Source organism: Triturus cristatus, chromosome 12 (genome assembly GCF_964204655.1).
Source record: "Triturus cristatus chromosome 12, aTriCri1.1, whole genome shotgun sequence".
Lineage (NCBI taxonomy): Eukaryota > Metazoa > Chordata > Amphibia > Caudata > Salamandridae > Triturus > Triturus cristatus.
Window position 1 is genome coordinate 279950511 of NC_140595.1, and position 14841 is coordinate 279965351.

At 45.5% G+C, this 14841-nt stretch overlaps 1 protein-coding gene across 2 annotated transcripts in view; it reads left to right on the forward strand.

Moving 5' to 3' along the window:
* USP21 (ubiquitin specific peptidase 21) overlaps positions 1-14841 on the forward strand; it is a 508323-nt gene that overhangs the window by 354528 nt on the left and 138954 nt on the right. For both annotated transcript variants that reach the window (XM_085637764.1, XM_085637765.1), the window contains one exon: positions 11343-11407. In XM_085637764.1, the coding sequence (XP_085493890.1) occupies positions 11343-11407 (65 nt within the window). The remainder of the gene's footprint in view (positions 1-11342; positions 11408-14841) is intronic.

Here is a 14841-nt window from a genome sequence, read left to right on the forward strand (position 1 = left end):
CCAACCGGAGCACACATCGTTGACTGATGCGTCCCTCCTGGGATGGGGCATCCACATGGGAGAGGCGGAGATCAGAGGCCTCTGGTCTCCGGCGGAGTCCAGGCTCCATATCAATCTTCTGGAGCGATTGACAATCCTACTTGCACTCAAGGCATTCCTTCCCTCTGTCAAGGGGAGAGTGGTGCAGGTATTCACAGACAACACCACTGCCATGTGGTACTGCAACAAGCAAGGCGGGGTGGGGTCGGGGACCCTATGTCAGGAGGCTCTGCGTCTCTGGACATGGCTGGAACATCAAGGCATTTCCTTGGTGGTTCAACACTTGGCAGGTTCTTTGAGCGCCAGGGCGGACGAACTCAGCCGCAGGTGCATGATGGATCACGAATGGCATCTTCACTCGGAGGTGGCGCAAGATCTCTTTCAACAGTGGGGAGAGCCTTGGTTAGATCTATTCGCCACTGAAGAGAACGCGCAATGTCAGCAGTTCTGCGCTTTGGAATTTCCAAGGCGGCACTCGCTCGGCGACGCTTTTCGTCATGAGTGGAGTTGCGGTCTATTGTACGCCTTTCCGCCTATACCACTTCTACCAAGAGTGCTGAAGAAGATCAGGCGCGACCGGGCCCAAGTAATTTTTGGGGCTCCGGACTGGGCTCGAAGAGTGTGGTATCACGAGCTACTCAGTATGAGCGTGGATCCCCTGATCCGGCTGCCCCTTCGGGAGGATCTTCTGTCGCAGCAGCAGGGGACGGTTCTCCACCCGAACCTGTCCAGCCTCCACCTCCTTGCGTGGAGATTGAGCGGCGACAGTTGATTCCATTTGACTTGCCTCCTGAAGTCTGTGATATCATTCTGGCAACCAGGCGTCCCTCCACTAAATCGGTATATGCCTGCAGGTGGAACAAATTTGTGGCATGGCGCACAGCAAAGGCTGTGGATCCCCTTCTGCCCCTCTTTCAGAAGTCCTTTTGTTCCTTCTTTCTTTGGCCCGGCAGGGCTCTGCTCTGGGCACTATTAAGGGCTACCTTTCTGAAATGTCAGCCTTTCTCAGGCTCCCTGATCAGCCCTCTCTTTTCAAGTCCTCTATTGTAAATAGGTTTCTCAAAGGCATTACTCACCTTTTCCCTCCTATTCCTTTTGTGATGCAGCAGTGGGACTTGAATCTCGTTCTTACGTATTTGATGTGTACTCCCTTTGAGCTGCTGCACAACTGTCCTCTTCGTTTATTGACTTTGAAGACTGCTTTCCTGGTTGCCATCACCTCCGCTAGGCGGGCGAGTGAGCTCCAAGCTCTTTCCTGTAAACCTCCTTTTCTATCTGTCCATCCGGACATCGTTGTGCTCCGCACTTGTCCTTCCTTTTTGCCAAAGGTTGTTACTGCCTTCCATATCGGGACATCTATCACCTTTCCCACTTTCTTTCCGCCTCCGCACCCTTCCAGAGAGGAAGAGAGGCTCCACCGTCTGGACCCAAAATGTGCACTGTCATTTTACCTGAATCGCACACAACAGTTCCGGGTGGATGACCAGCTCTTTCTTGGCTACGTAGGCACCAAGAAAGGCCGGGCTGTACACAACAGAACTATCTCCCGCTGGGTCGTCTTGTGTATAAAAGCCTGTTATTCTGTGGCTAACAAGGAGCCTCCAGTGGGGCTGCGTGCCCAGTCCACCAGGGCAACAGCAGCTACTACAGTACTGGGACGTGGTGTCCCCCTGCAAGACATCTATCAGGCAGCCACGTGGACCTCGCTGCACACTTTTACTAAGCATTATTGCCTTGACAGCCAAGTCCGGAGAGACTGCTTCTTTGGCCGTTCTGTTCTCCATTTTTTTTTTTGTTTAAATATCTTTATTGCATTTTTTTCTTTATTATTACATAAATTTCAAGTGTCAATGCATATTGCATAATTAACAATATTATCCATTTTTTGCCATTGTGAGCATAGGTCAATACATTATTGACCTACGATTCCCGGTATAGTTTACATCAACAGTGCATGGTTATTTGTGCATTTATCAAGTATCTTGGGCATCGATAGCCTATACATACTGTCATCTCCAATCGAGGGTCGGAATGTGTCTACCCAATGCGTTCCCATATAACTGCAATCGTTTATGAGTGAGCATATCAACGCATACAGAGCGCAGTTTTAATACACATCTGAACTATGAAATTATCACATATAGTGTCGCATAGCAGATATCTATTTTCCTTTTTGTCATAACAATATAATCACATCTAATAAAAACCCAAAGTAAAGGATACAAAAATCCAAAAAAGAGATATCGAATGTTCGAAACTACATGCGACTAGTATGTAGAGTATCGTTGAAATGTAATCTTGGCTAGGCCTGCATGTGGATGGCGGGTGCGAGTTGCTGTTCCTGCTGTATATTTTGCTGTATGGATGCTAGTATAGCGCGTGATAAGAGCCATGTCTATGCATTGTTCTGTAAGGAATGCGAGTTCTGTGGCTTAACCAACCTCCGGTATTAAAGTATCATGGGGCTGTGGCGTGCCTTCTACTACCTGGTGACATGGCAGGTACTAGCCCCCGTTTGTTGCATAAATGTCGTCTACAATGTAATATCAGAGCGTGTTAGGGTTTTGAGCATATCATCCCAGGTATGCGCTATGGGATATTTTCGCAGCCCTGCCGTTTCTTCCCTTTGTAGGGTGGTGCTCTCTACCTGTGCCCAGACTTCTAATGATTTCACCCAATGTGATGCTTCCGGTGGGTCTTTGCACTTCCACCTCTTATTTATCAGCCGTTTCGCTGCTATTAGGCCTGGGTCACGGAATCTGGAACCTACTTTGTTAGCTTTGGTGCGTTTGTAAAATCCCAGGATACAAACCTCCCATGTAGCTGGCACTTCAACATTAGTGCAATTCCTGAGGATATCTAATAGTTTGCGCCAGTAGGGTAAAAGCAGGTGGCAAGACCATAGCATATGTAATAATTCAGCACCTACTCGACGACATCTCGGGCATTCGGAAGTGTTGATGTTAAAGTACTTATTAATCTTATCTGGTGAAAGATACGCCCTATGTAGTATATGGGTCTGGATGAGCTTAAATCGTGAATTGCGTGGTATGTGCGTGGCACTTGCTTGAACGCGTTCCCATTCCTTATCAGTCCAGGGATAGCCCCTATCCACAGTCCAACACTCACGAAGTCTCTGTAGTGGTCGTAATACGTGGGTGCGTAGGGCTTGTACTAACCAATGTATCACTTGTGATCCCTCCCCCATTACATGTAAGTATTGCAACAATTGATGTGTCGGTAGCTCATTAGTTATATCTCCCCATGCTAGTGACAACGTCCGTGTGATAGTTGCATAGAGAAGGAACTGGCCCGCCGGTAGGCCAGTATCCGCCGTTAGTGTTGGCCGTTCTGTTCTCCATGACTTTCTGGTGTGATCTTGGTTCGCGAACCCACCACCGGGATGCTATTGCTGGGGTATCTATTCTAAGGTAAGAAATCTATCACTAACGTGTCTTTCAGATGCACAAGTTACTTACCTTCAGTAACGATATATCTGTAAGAGACATTAGTTAGTGATAGATTCCTTACCGCCCCACCCATCCTCCCCGTTCTGCGAACTGATTTCTAGGGTTAAGGTCATCCCTTTCAGGGCCCTAGTTTCAGTGCACCAGTGGTCAGTATCTTGCATGGCTCTGCGTTCCTGGCGCAGAAAGTCGTGTACAGAACTGACGTCAGTGCGCGAGGGCGGCGTCTAAGTAGCTGGCACGACATCATCCCGGCGATCACGACACCTACGACGGATGCTGAGCCGCACGACGCCACCTTCCGACGCGCAGGGGTACTGCTGATGAAAACTTTCCGGATCCAGTCTGACGCCTGGGGGTAATTCTAAGGTAGGGAATCTATCACCAACTAATGTCTCTTACAGATATATCGTTACCGAAGGTAAGTAACTTTTGCATCAGCGGTAAGCCTACAAAAACTATGGGCCAGATGTATCAAACAGTTTTACCTATTCTGTGTCAATGGGAAAATGTGTTCATACTTCTGGCTCTATAAGTCATATGTAGTGTGTCTAGATATTGTAAATTGATCATTCTGTTGGTTGGGTTGAACAGTGGTGCAGATGTAAAGAGCCATGCTTGAGAACTTCGGTCTCCCAGCCTCCTTCTCTGTGGAACTCAAGTGCTCAAATGGGTGATTCTCTAGCAGCCTTAGGCTCTTCAATCTATTTTTTAGTAAGTATGAAGTGCTTGTCAGTTCTACAATTGACATGGGAACAATACATCCAGAGCTCCAGGACACACTTGCCTTTTCAGATTGGATCATAAATTATTTAGTAGACATTCTGTTATGTCTTTAAATAGAAGACTCAGCAAACCATTTGATCAACTGTTAGCTAACCTTTATTCACATCCCCTGTGTTGGAAACTTGATACTTGCGACAATATTTATTTTTGTTTATCAAGTTTTATATAGCGCGGACTAACTTCGAAGGTATCCGAGCGCTTTACAGAAGTATCACAGCAACAATAACGAGATACATGTGGAGTAAATAAAAATACATAGTGACACTTTATAAAAATAAAATACAATATATGGTAGGAATGTGAACAAATAGTTCAGAGCTAGTTAAGGTAGGGTTTTACATAATTGGGGTGAAGTTAGCGCACAGAGCTGGCACAACAGTAATACCATGATTTACTTATGGAGTAAATGAAAACACATAGTAACAGTATACTTTCTTTGTCTGGAGTTGGTCTGGATGCTGTTGGGGCGTTTGTCCTCTTTCTGGCCATGGCAGCAATAATAGTGTCTGCCCGAACATTTTCTTGAATATATGGTGGGTCTTTTGAGGAGTGTTTACATTTCTTCTCGGCCCTTTGTGCTACTGACTTGCATGTTGCAGGTTCTTTAAAAGCCTCTTCTCCCTGATCCATTATACTTGGGAACATGGGTAGATATTTGCTCCTACTTTGGGAAGGCATCGATGTATCTAACAGGAAACATCATTGTGATCTTTCTTCTTCCAGTTGCACACTATACTTGCCTGCTTCCCTTTTAATTAACTGATTATACATTGCAGTGTCGTCCAGAGGCAAAGGTCTCAACGGTTATCAATCCACTCCTGGACACAATAGGGGGCCATCACCGACCCCCTTCCCCACTCGAAGGTGTCCGAAGGCATCGAGAGCCTCATAGAGACACCACAGCCTCCACACACAAGCACCACTCAAACCCCAAACACACCCATGCAAGTCCTCCAAGAGTTCCAAAATAGCTCAAAGAAATGAAAGTAACAGCATCAAAACACACTTATAGGAGTGTCCCTCTGACACCACCCTCTCTGGGTGCACGGTGGGTACCTGCTTGTGTAGGTCAACCAGCAATGTGTTCTAATCCCAGAGCTCCAGGACCCTTGTAAGCCATCAGTTTGGGGTTGCCAGGAAAAACTGGACTGCATTGGTTATTCTGACATGCATGCCTCTTGCGGGCACTTGCCACACACATCTTTCTGGGTGCCTTGAGTGCACAGTCCCCTTTCACTGCAATGGAAGCACCTGATTATGTGTCTGTGTAGCACATGCATGCTAAAAGCCTTGAAGGCATGTGCTTCTCTGTGTGCCCCAGAGGCTACTTCCTGTCTAAGGAAAGATTCCCTTTTGGTAGCCTCAGTAGCTCTGCAGGTTTAACTTTTTAAATATGGTGGCTGAATAAGTACGCTTTTATCATGTATCAGCTGAGACAAGAAATTAACGTTTTTACGAGATGTTGATCCATTATCCTATTAAAAAAGGCGACCACTTTTCATCAATAAACCTGAAGTAATTCTGAAAAAATGAGGCTGAACTACAGAGGGCTATTGCATTAAGCTGTGTAGAATAGTTTTAGCCATAATAGGTCAATTAAATAGTTGCTTTACATTCACAAGAAAGACTAGCTTTTTACTATTCCTAACAAAGATCCTAACATATATGTGGACAAGTCTATTCTAATAGAGACGTCTAGCCGGAGATTCCTTATCTTAAAATATTCCCCAGGTGTCATATTGGGTCTGGAAATTTTTGAGTAATTCCATTGTGTGACGAAAAGTGCCATTGTTCAGGTATGATTGGGGTTATCGGCAACAGAAGTGACACGCATGGTTCCTATTTCGGTGGCACCCCAGCCCGCTGACCTCTGTTCCTTTTTTTCTGCACCATCAGCGCTGATCTGAAAGAGCTCCCCTCAGTCACTTTTTGCCTGGCATTTTTTCAACATTTTGTCAATGTCTAGTGTGCTTTCTTTTCACCCTTTTTTCGAGGATGTCCCTGAAGAAACTCTGGGTTAAAGCCTTGTTGAGCCTGTCCGTGACGTGCCACCACTTGGTGTGTATGCGGTGCCTAGAGAGGGACCACGACTCAGGTTCGTGTGCGGAGTGCTCGAACATGAACCCCAAGGCCATCCGTGTGCAGACCGTAAAACTCCTGGCTGGACAGCATCCATCTCTGTGCTGCTCCAGGTGCTATTCGCGTGGGAGGTCCCGAGACGGCTCCCGTAGCCAGTCCTCGTCACGGTCCTGGACTTCTTCAGGTCTCATAGGAAGGAGTCCAAGAAGGCAGCTCTCTCTTAGACTTCTCTGCGTCACTCCCATTCTTCGATTGACACTGGAGAATGACGCCATAAATCCGGGCCCTAGTCTCAGGTTGTTCCAGTCCAGTCAGCGTGAGACACTGTTCCAATCCGCGCTTCTTAGATCCGGAGCAACCCTCGCCCAACTCTGTGAGTTTTATGAGAACACGACCCTCATTTTTGGGCAGCCAAACCCTCTGAAGCACCCTTGGGCCTTCTGGGTTCTGGAGGGCCTTTGACTGGCCCGCCGCCGGTTGCACTCTCTGTATCAGTTGACCCCTCCAGATCAGTTTGTGGATCTGGATTGGCCCAGACCCTGGATTCGCAAGCTCCTCTGGGGACTGTTACTTGGCGCCCTTTTCAGCACCGCCGGACCCATTGTTATCCCCGACTCAGAAACGGAGTCAGAGAGGTGCCGCACAACATCAGTTCTGGTGCCGACTAGGCCCACACGGCCTGAATTGAAGATGGAACCCTGTTACCCTGAAGTGCCTGCTGAGGTATATGAATGTAGGGGATCTGAGGATCCCTATGGCTACTTTGACTCCCTAGCAGACTCCATGGTCGATGACAATTGGTACGAGGACCTGGCTGATGCCAGTGCTCTTTACACCTCACCAGACTCTCGTCCTACAGTGGCTACGGAGGAAGGTGCTTCTTTGCAATGGCAGTTCTGGACCTACCGCTCCCGACAGTAGATGTCAAGATCAACGTTTTGACTGAGGTGCTTCATCCTGGGGTATCTTCTTGAGAACCTGTACTACCCTTTAATGAATCCCTCACTGGTGTCCTGCTCAGGGTCTGGGCCAAGCCCTGCACAGGCACACATGTGCAGAGGACCATTGCTCAGTGCCATTGCCCCGCTCCTGGTGACCCAACCTTCCTCTCCCAGCACTCCACGCCTGTGAGCCTGGTCGTCTAGACATCAATTTCGTGGATCATACCTGATGCGTTCCCTACTACACCACCAGCTATGGAATCCAAGAGGCTGAATACCTTCAGTAAGAGGATTTTCTCTTCCGCCAGCCAGACACTGCAGTCCATGAACACCTTATGCTTATTGAGACGTTATTCCACACCGTGTGGTATAAGGTTGCACAGGTGCGCTTATGGTTTCGGATGAGGCCAGGACCATTTACTCCCAAGCTATTTCTGATGGAAGAGATGCAGCAAAGTTCAGCTCAGATGCAGGCTGGATACAACCGACTCACTGGGCAGAGCATTGCTTTGACGGTTGCACTCTGACGTCACACCTGGATTAGGAATACTGCTTTTTCAGGGGATGGGACCGCCTCTTTGGTGAAAAGGCGGATTCTGCCTTGGAAAGATTCAAGGACAGTAGGCCCTCTGCTAGGTGGTTGGAGCTAACCGTGGCCCAACAACAGCTGCTTTCCGTTGATACAGTAGGGGTTATCAGCTGCGGATGCGGCTCCCACAAATATTGTGGGGCCAGAGGTCTGCCAAATCCCTCTCCCCCGGCAGTTGCACAACCAAAGCCTCTTTAATATTCCCTCAATCCAGTAGGGGCATCCGGTTGGTGCAGAATTGGGCACTATTTGCCTCCGTGGTGGAAGGTTACTACAGACAAACGGGTGCTTCAGATTGTCCTGTGGGTTTATGCCCTCCCTTTCCAACAGACCCCAACCCCACTTCGACAGTGCCTCCTGATCGGCTGACTGATGACTACCTTGCACTCTTGGTACAGGAAGTACTGGCCCCTCTGGCTAAAAGAGAGGGTGCTAGCATCATTAGTAGGATGGGGTTGCTATTCCCCTTACTTTCTGGTACACTAGAAGGAAAGAGGCCTCCGTCCTATTCTAGCCCTCTCAATTATTTCTTGAAAATGGAGAAATTCAGGATGGTCAGCCTGGCTCAGGTCTTATCCGCCCTCGACCCTGGAGACTGGATGGTAGCATTTGACTTGCAGAATGCATATTTGCACAACCCCATTCTGCCTGCTTACAGGCGTTACGTGCAGTTCACGGTGGGCCAGGAGCATAATCAGTTCACTGTGCTTCCCTTTGGCCTTACCACGCCTCTCACGTGTTCACCAAGGTGCTGGCGGTGGTTGCAGCACAACTGATGAGGTCAGGGTTCCCAGTCTTCCCACTACCTTGACGATTGACTGTTGAAGGCTGGCTCACCCGAGGCAGTGGTCTCCCACCACTAGACTATGGCTGACCACCTGCATTCGTTGGGGTTCACTATCAGCATGCCAAAATCACATCCGACTCCCTCTCAGACCATCCCCTTCATCTAAGCTGTTCTGGATACAGTTCAGTTTCGATCTTATCCTCAGGAACAGCAAGTCCAGGATATTCGGGCTATGATTCTGATATTTCGGCCTCTTTCCTGGATTTCAGCGAGACTGACTATGAGGCTACTGGGCCTTACCGCTTGTTGCATCCTATTGGTAAAACATGCCCGTTGGCATATGCATGCTCTGCAGTGGGACTTGAAGACCCAGTAGGCAGAGCCTCAAGGAAATCTCTCTGCCCTGGTACAGATTTCATAGGGAACTGCAAAAACCCTGCAGTGGTGGCTCACAGACCACAATTGGGTCAGCGGCAGACCCCTCTCCCTTCCCCACCTACAATTCGCAGTGGTGATATATGTATCAATCCTGTGTTGGGGGAGCCATCTGGGAGAGGTGGAGATCAGGGGACTCTGGTCTCTGGTGGAGTCTCATCTCCATGGGAACCTGTTGCAACAGAAAGCGATCTGACTGGCATTGGAAATCTTTCTTCCTTCCATTAAGGGAAGGCTAGTCCAGGTGTTCACGGACAACACCACTACCATGTGGTATTGCAGCAAGCAGGACGTTTTGTCCAGAGGCCCTGCATCTCTGGACATGGCTTGAATGTCAGGACATATTCTGGGTGGTTCAACATCTGGAGGGCTCTCTGAATTCCAGAGCAGACGAACTCAGCCGTTGATGCCTTGCAGATCACAATTAGCATCTTCATCTGGAGGTGGTGCAAGGCCTCTTCTGAAATTTTGGAGAGCCTTGGTTCGATGTAATCGCCTCCACCAAGAGCGCGCAATGTCAGCACTTCTGCACGCTGGAGTTTCCAAAGCAGATCTCGTTCAGTGACTCATTTCGTCTCAAGTGGAGCTCAGTGCTCCTACACGCCTTTCCGCTAGAACCACTCCTTACCAGAGATCTCCATAAGATCAAGAATGACTGGGCCCAAGTCATCTTAGTAGCTCTGGATTGGGCAAAGAGAGTATGGTATCCTGAACTCCTGTTCATGTGTATCTATCCTCCGATCAGGCTGCCTCTTCGGGAGGATCTCCTCTCTAACTGAACCTGCACACTCTACACATACATGTGTGGAGACTGAGTGCAGACAATAGAGGGTAGTGATCTTCCTTCCGAAGTGTACAAAATCATTCTGGCAGCTATGCTCCCCTCTACTAAAGCAATTGACACCTGCTGATGGGACAAATTTGTGACTTAGAGTGCAACCATATCTGTTGATCTTGTTGGTACCAATGTCTGAAGTTCTCCTGTTTATTCTCTCATGTCATGCAAGCTTTTGCTTCGGGCATGTTAAAGGATATCTTTCCGCCATTTCATCTTTTCTGCGGGTGCCAGACCAACCATCCCGGTTTCCTTCTGTGCCCTACATTATGCCGCAATGCGACTTGAATTCCAACTTTTTTCATGTGTTTGCTTTTTAAGCCAAAGCACTGCTGCCCCCTAACAATAAAGACTGTTTTCCTTGTGTCAGCGAATTACAACCACTTTCCATTAACCCCCGTACACTTTCTTCTTTCCAGACAAGCAGATTCTTAGAACCCGGGCATCCTATTCCCCAACAGTAGTTACACCTTTCTGTGTCGGGCAGAACATCACCCTGCAACCTTACCCAGATAGTTACCCTTCAGTAGAGTCTTATCTGATAGAGACTCAACATAGCCGCAGATTCCTTACCGAGCCTCCCATCCTCCCTGATCTGCGAACTGTCTTGCCATATAAAAGAGGTCCTTCAGGACCTCGCTTTTGACACACTAGTCTTGCCTCCTCTGATTGGCTCGGTGCTTCTGGTGCGGAAAAACAGTCAAGAACTGAGGTCAGAGTGCTGGGGTGGCACCTATATAGGCATCCTGTACGTCACTTCCACCGGAGACAACGCCAAACCAAACAATGACATCTACACGCAAGGAAATTGCTTAAACATTTCTGGATCCAGTCTGACACCTGGGGAATGTACTAAGGTAATTATTCGGTGGCTAGAGCCTCTACTAGATAAGACATTACAGAATATAAGTAACTTATTCTTTCGTAGACCTACAATAGCTAACTGCAAATATTTGCCAGATTTGGGAACCCCACACCAATATCCATGTTTGTGCATTGACTGTAGGGGCCTGAAAGTGCTCCAAGAAAATCCAAAATCATCCTTCTGATTCGTAATTTACCCATGCCAGCATGCAGCGCTGGTTTCCTTCCCTCGAGTTTATAGGGACCACATATTGCAGATTATACAGATCGTCATTCATAAAACATGATGCTTGAACGTCTCTTGTTCAACCTATTTTCTAGGCAGTAATCGCTTTTGTGCACCTGGTTCTTATCTGTCCAGGAAGACTTAGGATATGGCTGCAACAGACCATGTCCATAAATCCAAACCTACTTTCAACAACTGCATAACCTGCTGCTCTACCTGGAATCTGTATTAAATCTGTTGTCAGAAAGATGTAACTTTCTTCTGTTCATACTGCATTTTTTTCTTTCCTATTAGTGATGAAGAGAGAGCCAATCAGATGTGGAAACGGTACCTGGAGAGGGAGGACAGCAAAATAGTAGGTGAGAATTGGTTCTGAAAACTTTACTTTTATTCTCATTGCCAGTTAATTTATGTGTATATTGTCGGTTAGTAGTGCTACCTCTAAAAACAGTCCCAAATTGAGAAATGACACTGTCTATGTAGATGTATGGGATGTAGTTAATGCCCCTCTTTTGAAGAACGATAACATCCCGGATTTTTGTTCCGTTGTCTCCGCAGACAAATGGGTAAATCATTTTTCCGGAATTTTTAATAGTAATATGGTGCCGAGGACAATACAGGATGGTCTTATAAGTGAAGGTAGAAACCTCCCCATGAATATTTCCAATGAGGAAGTCATTTAAGCAATCCATGCAAGTGCCGGGGGTCGGGCTCCTGGGCCCGATGGCGTCCCAGTAGATGTATACAAATCAGCACCTACCTTGTGGGGACCCATCCTAACTAGGGTGTTTAACATAGCAACTATAGATAGAATCCCAGAGTCATGGGCAGAATCAATTATCATACCAATATTCAAAAATGGGGATAAAGAGGATCCTAAAAATTATTGACCAATCTCACTCCTTGATACATCGATGAAAATGATGAGTAGGGTCTTGTTGATGAGATTAGAGGAATCGGCAAACGAATACTCAATTTTAACACCGGTGTAGTATGGGTTCAGAAAGCGAATAGGGACTATCAAGCAATGTAAAAATTTAGCGCTGCTTATCGGCAAATACACCTTGGCAAAGGCAGGTTCCTTATACCTTTGCTTTGACGATTTAAGCAGTGCTTTTGACTTGGCGGACCATAATTTGCTGTAGGCAACCCTAATTTCAATGGGAGCACCTATGGCGATTGTAGGGTTTCTTTCCCGGCTGTATTAAAAGGTATTTAGTCAGGTCCGTTTTTGCCCCTAAAGAGAATGTACACCCAAATTTAGAGTGGGGCTGGGGATAAGACAAGGCTTTGTTCTTGCACCAATTTTATTTTCTGTATTCATTAATGGAATAGATAAACCCCTTCAGACAATACAGGCAGATGCCCCTATGGTGGCAGGTCGTCCGATACCCGTCTTATTATATGCGGACGATGCCGTATTGTTAGCAAGAATCGCGATAGGCTTACAGAGACTGATGAACGCATTCTCTACCTTTATGGTACAGAAGAAAATGGTTATAAATAAGTCCAAAACCTACACCATGATCTGTGGGCCTAAACCTAAACCGCTCAAAGCCTTTTTTTATTGAAAAAAGCGCTATCCAGGCTCTCACTTCCTTTTGCTATTTAGGTATTCTTTTTATGGATAACAGCTCTTGGTCTCAACATGTTACTAATATTCGAGCCAAAATGAACAGGGCAACCCAGGGAATTTTTAAATTTTCTTCCAAACTATGGAACCGGCCAATTTATGAGATGGTAGCTTTGTATAAAGCCAAAGGTGCAAGTACAGCCCTTTATGTGGAAGGGATATGGGGTTACACAAATAAGGCCTTGCAAATACAAGAAAACCTCTTCCTGAAACGCTTGCTTTATCTACCACCATCTGCTTCAAACACCATCGCACATTATGAGGCGGGTCTTCAGTTTATTGAAGACCTACTGTTGGTACAACCATTAGTATTTTGGGACTCAGTATGGAAAAGGGAAGATACTGCTTTTACAAAAGAAATTATTTTAGTTTGTCTTAAATTGCATGCTGCACTTAAAATACCATGGTTGTCATATATTAATTCCACTCTGGAAAACGTGTATAAGGTAACAATATGGTCAGAAATTTCTAAAACACTGATGTACACAAAGAAAGAGATTAAAAACACCTTTATAGAACTTAGGCTGGACCTCAGATCTAAGGCGGAAAAGGACAAATCTAATGTTGTACAGTATATATCAAATAGCATAGAGGCAAGCACAAAACATTATCTGTCATATGTGACCTACGCCCATCATCTATTTGTGCTAATTAGATTAAGATGTGGCATTGCTCATTATCTTGTAGCTTTCCCTACTATGCAGATTAATCCGCCTGAAGATATGCCATGTCCATGTGACAAGAGGAGTAAGCAGAGTACAATGCATTTTTTGCTATTTTGTAAGTTTTATAAGAATTTTAGATGTTTTTATCCGAAGCCTCTTTTTCTCACCCATCATATCAGGTCACACAAAGAAGTGTTGAAATTCTTGGTGACATTGGGTGATCCCCTGACTTGTTACTGTGTTGCTCTGTTTATCCTGAAAGCTATTAAAATGAGAAAAACTATGAGTATCTAGCAGAAAGGAAATGACATGATCCATGGAATTTTAGAATATTAGTATTAGATTTTTTTATTGTGTAATTTTATGGCTTGATTTTTTTGGTGATGTACTAATATGAACTTGGATGTATGGTTGTAATATATGAAATGAAATGATTTTATCAATTTGTTTGTACCCATATACAAAACACGTTTTTTCTTTGTATGATGTACTTTTATGACTATCTTTTAAAAGACTAATACAGATTAAATGATCAAACGACACTGTCTAATAAGGATTTATTATATAAATTTTGTTCAGTTGTACTTTTCTGTCAGTCTGTAAAAAGACAAAAAAAATATACACCTTTGTCCTACTCTGTGACGCTTTCAGGGCACATCTGAGATGGTCTCCTACACAAGTGCTTTTTCAGAGACACCTGTGTTTCTTAGATGAAAATGCAACCTTTTTAAAGACCATTATTTCTATTACCATGGCATATTAGGGTAAATTCTACAACAAGGGTGTGGCGTTCTTTAGAGTACCCAAAGCCTTACTAAAGATCACACAACTCTTATATTACCCAAAGCCTTAATAAAGATGTTAACACTTTCAGATCTCAAGCAAACATTTACTTTACTCCAGCACCACCCCGTGCTGTTTTCCACAGCCTCCACTAGAAAAAAGTTCCTGTACACTGCCTAATCTTCTAGGTTTGGAGCTTTAAATTCAATACGTACCGCAGCTGCCAGCCAGTGTATTTTTCTTGGGAAAGGTGGCACTTTCTCTTTTGGAGACATTAGTGGCATCACTAGCAGCCACATTTTGAAGCACCTGCACTTCTTAAGTCTGTTTTTTTCAGTAGCTGTAATTAATAATCCGATAATAGGCTTATCAGTAGTACCACAAATGGTTCATTCACTAAAGGGGGTCGATTTCTTACAGTTTGAGGAAGGGAAATAAAATGCAGGTTTTGAAATGCATCAGCTACCTCCAGGAGTTTGCTGGCATTTGACAGCCTCTATCCTGTGTAAAGGAAATCTAAATTCTGAAGGAAAAGGTGAATGGCCACCGCTTTAGATGTTGGTATAAGGTTGGTAATTTGGGGCACATTGAAGTGGTGGAAAGTTATATAATTAGGAGACCAACTAGGAACAATGATGACTCTGGACATATTCTGCAGAAGCAGAACAAAGTGCTTGATTAAGAAATTAACTCTGTAAATGAGAATAAAAGA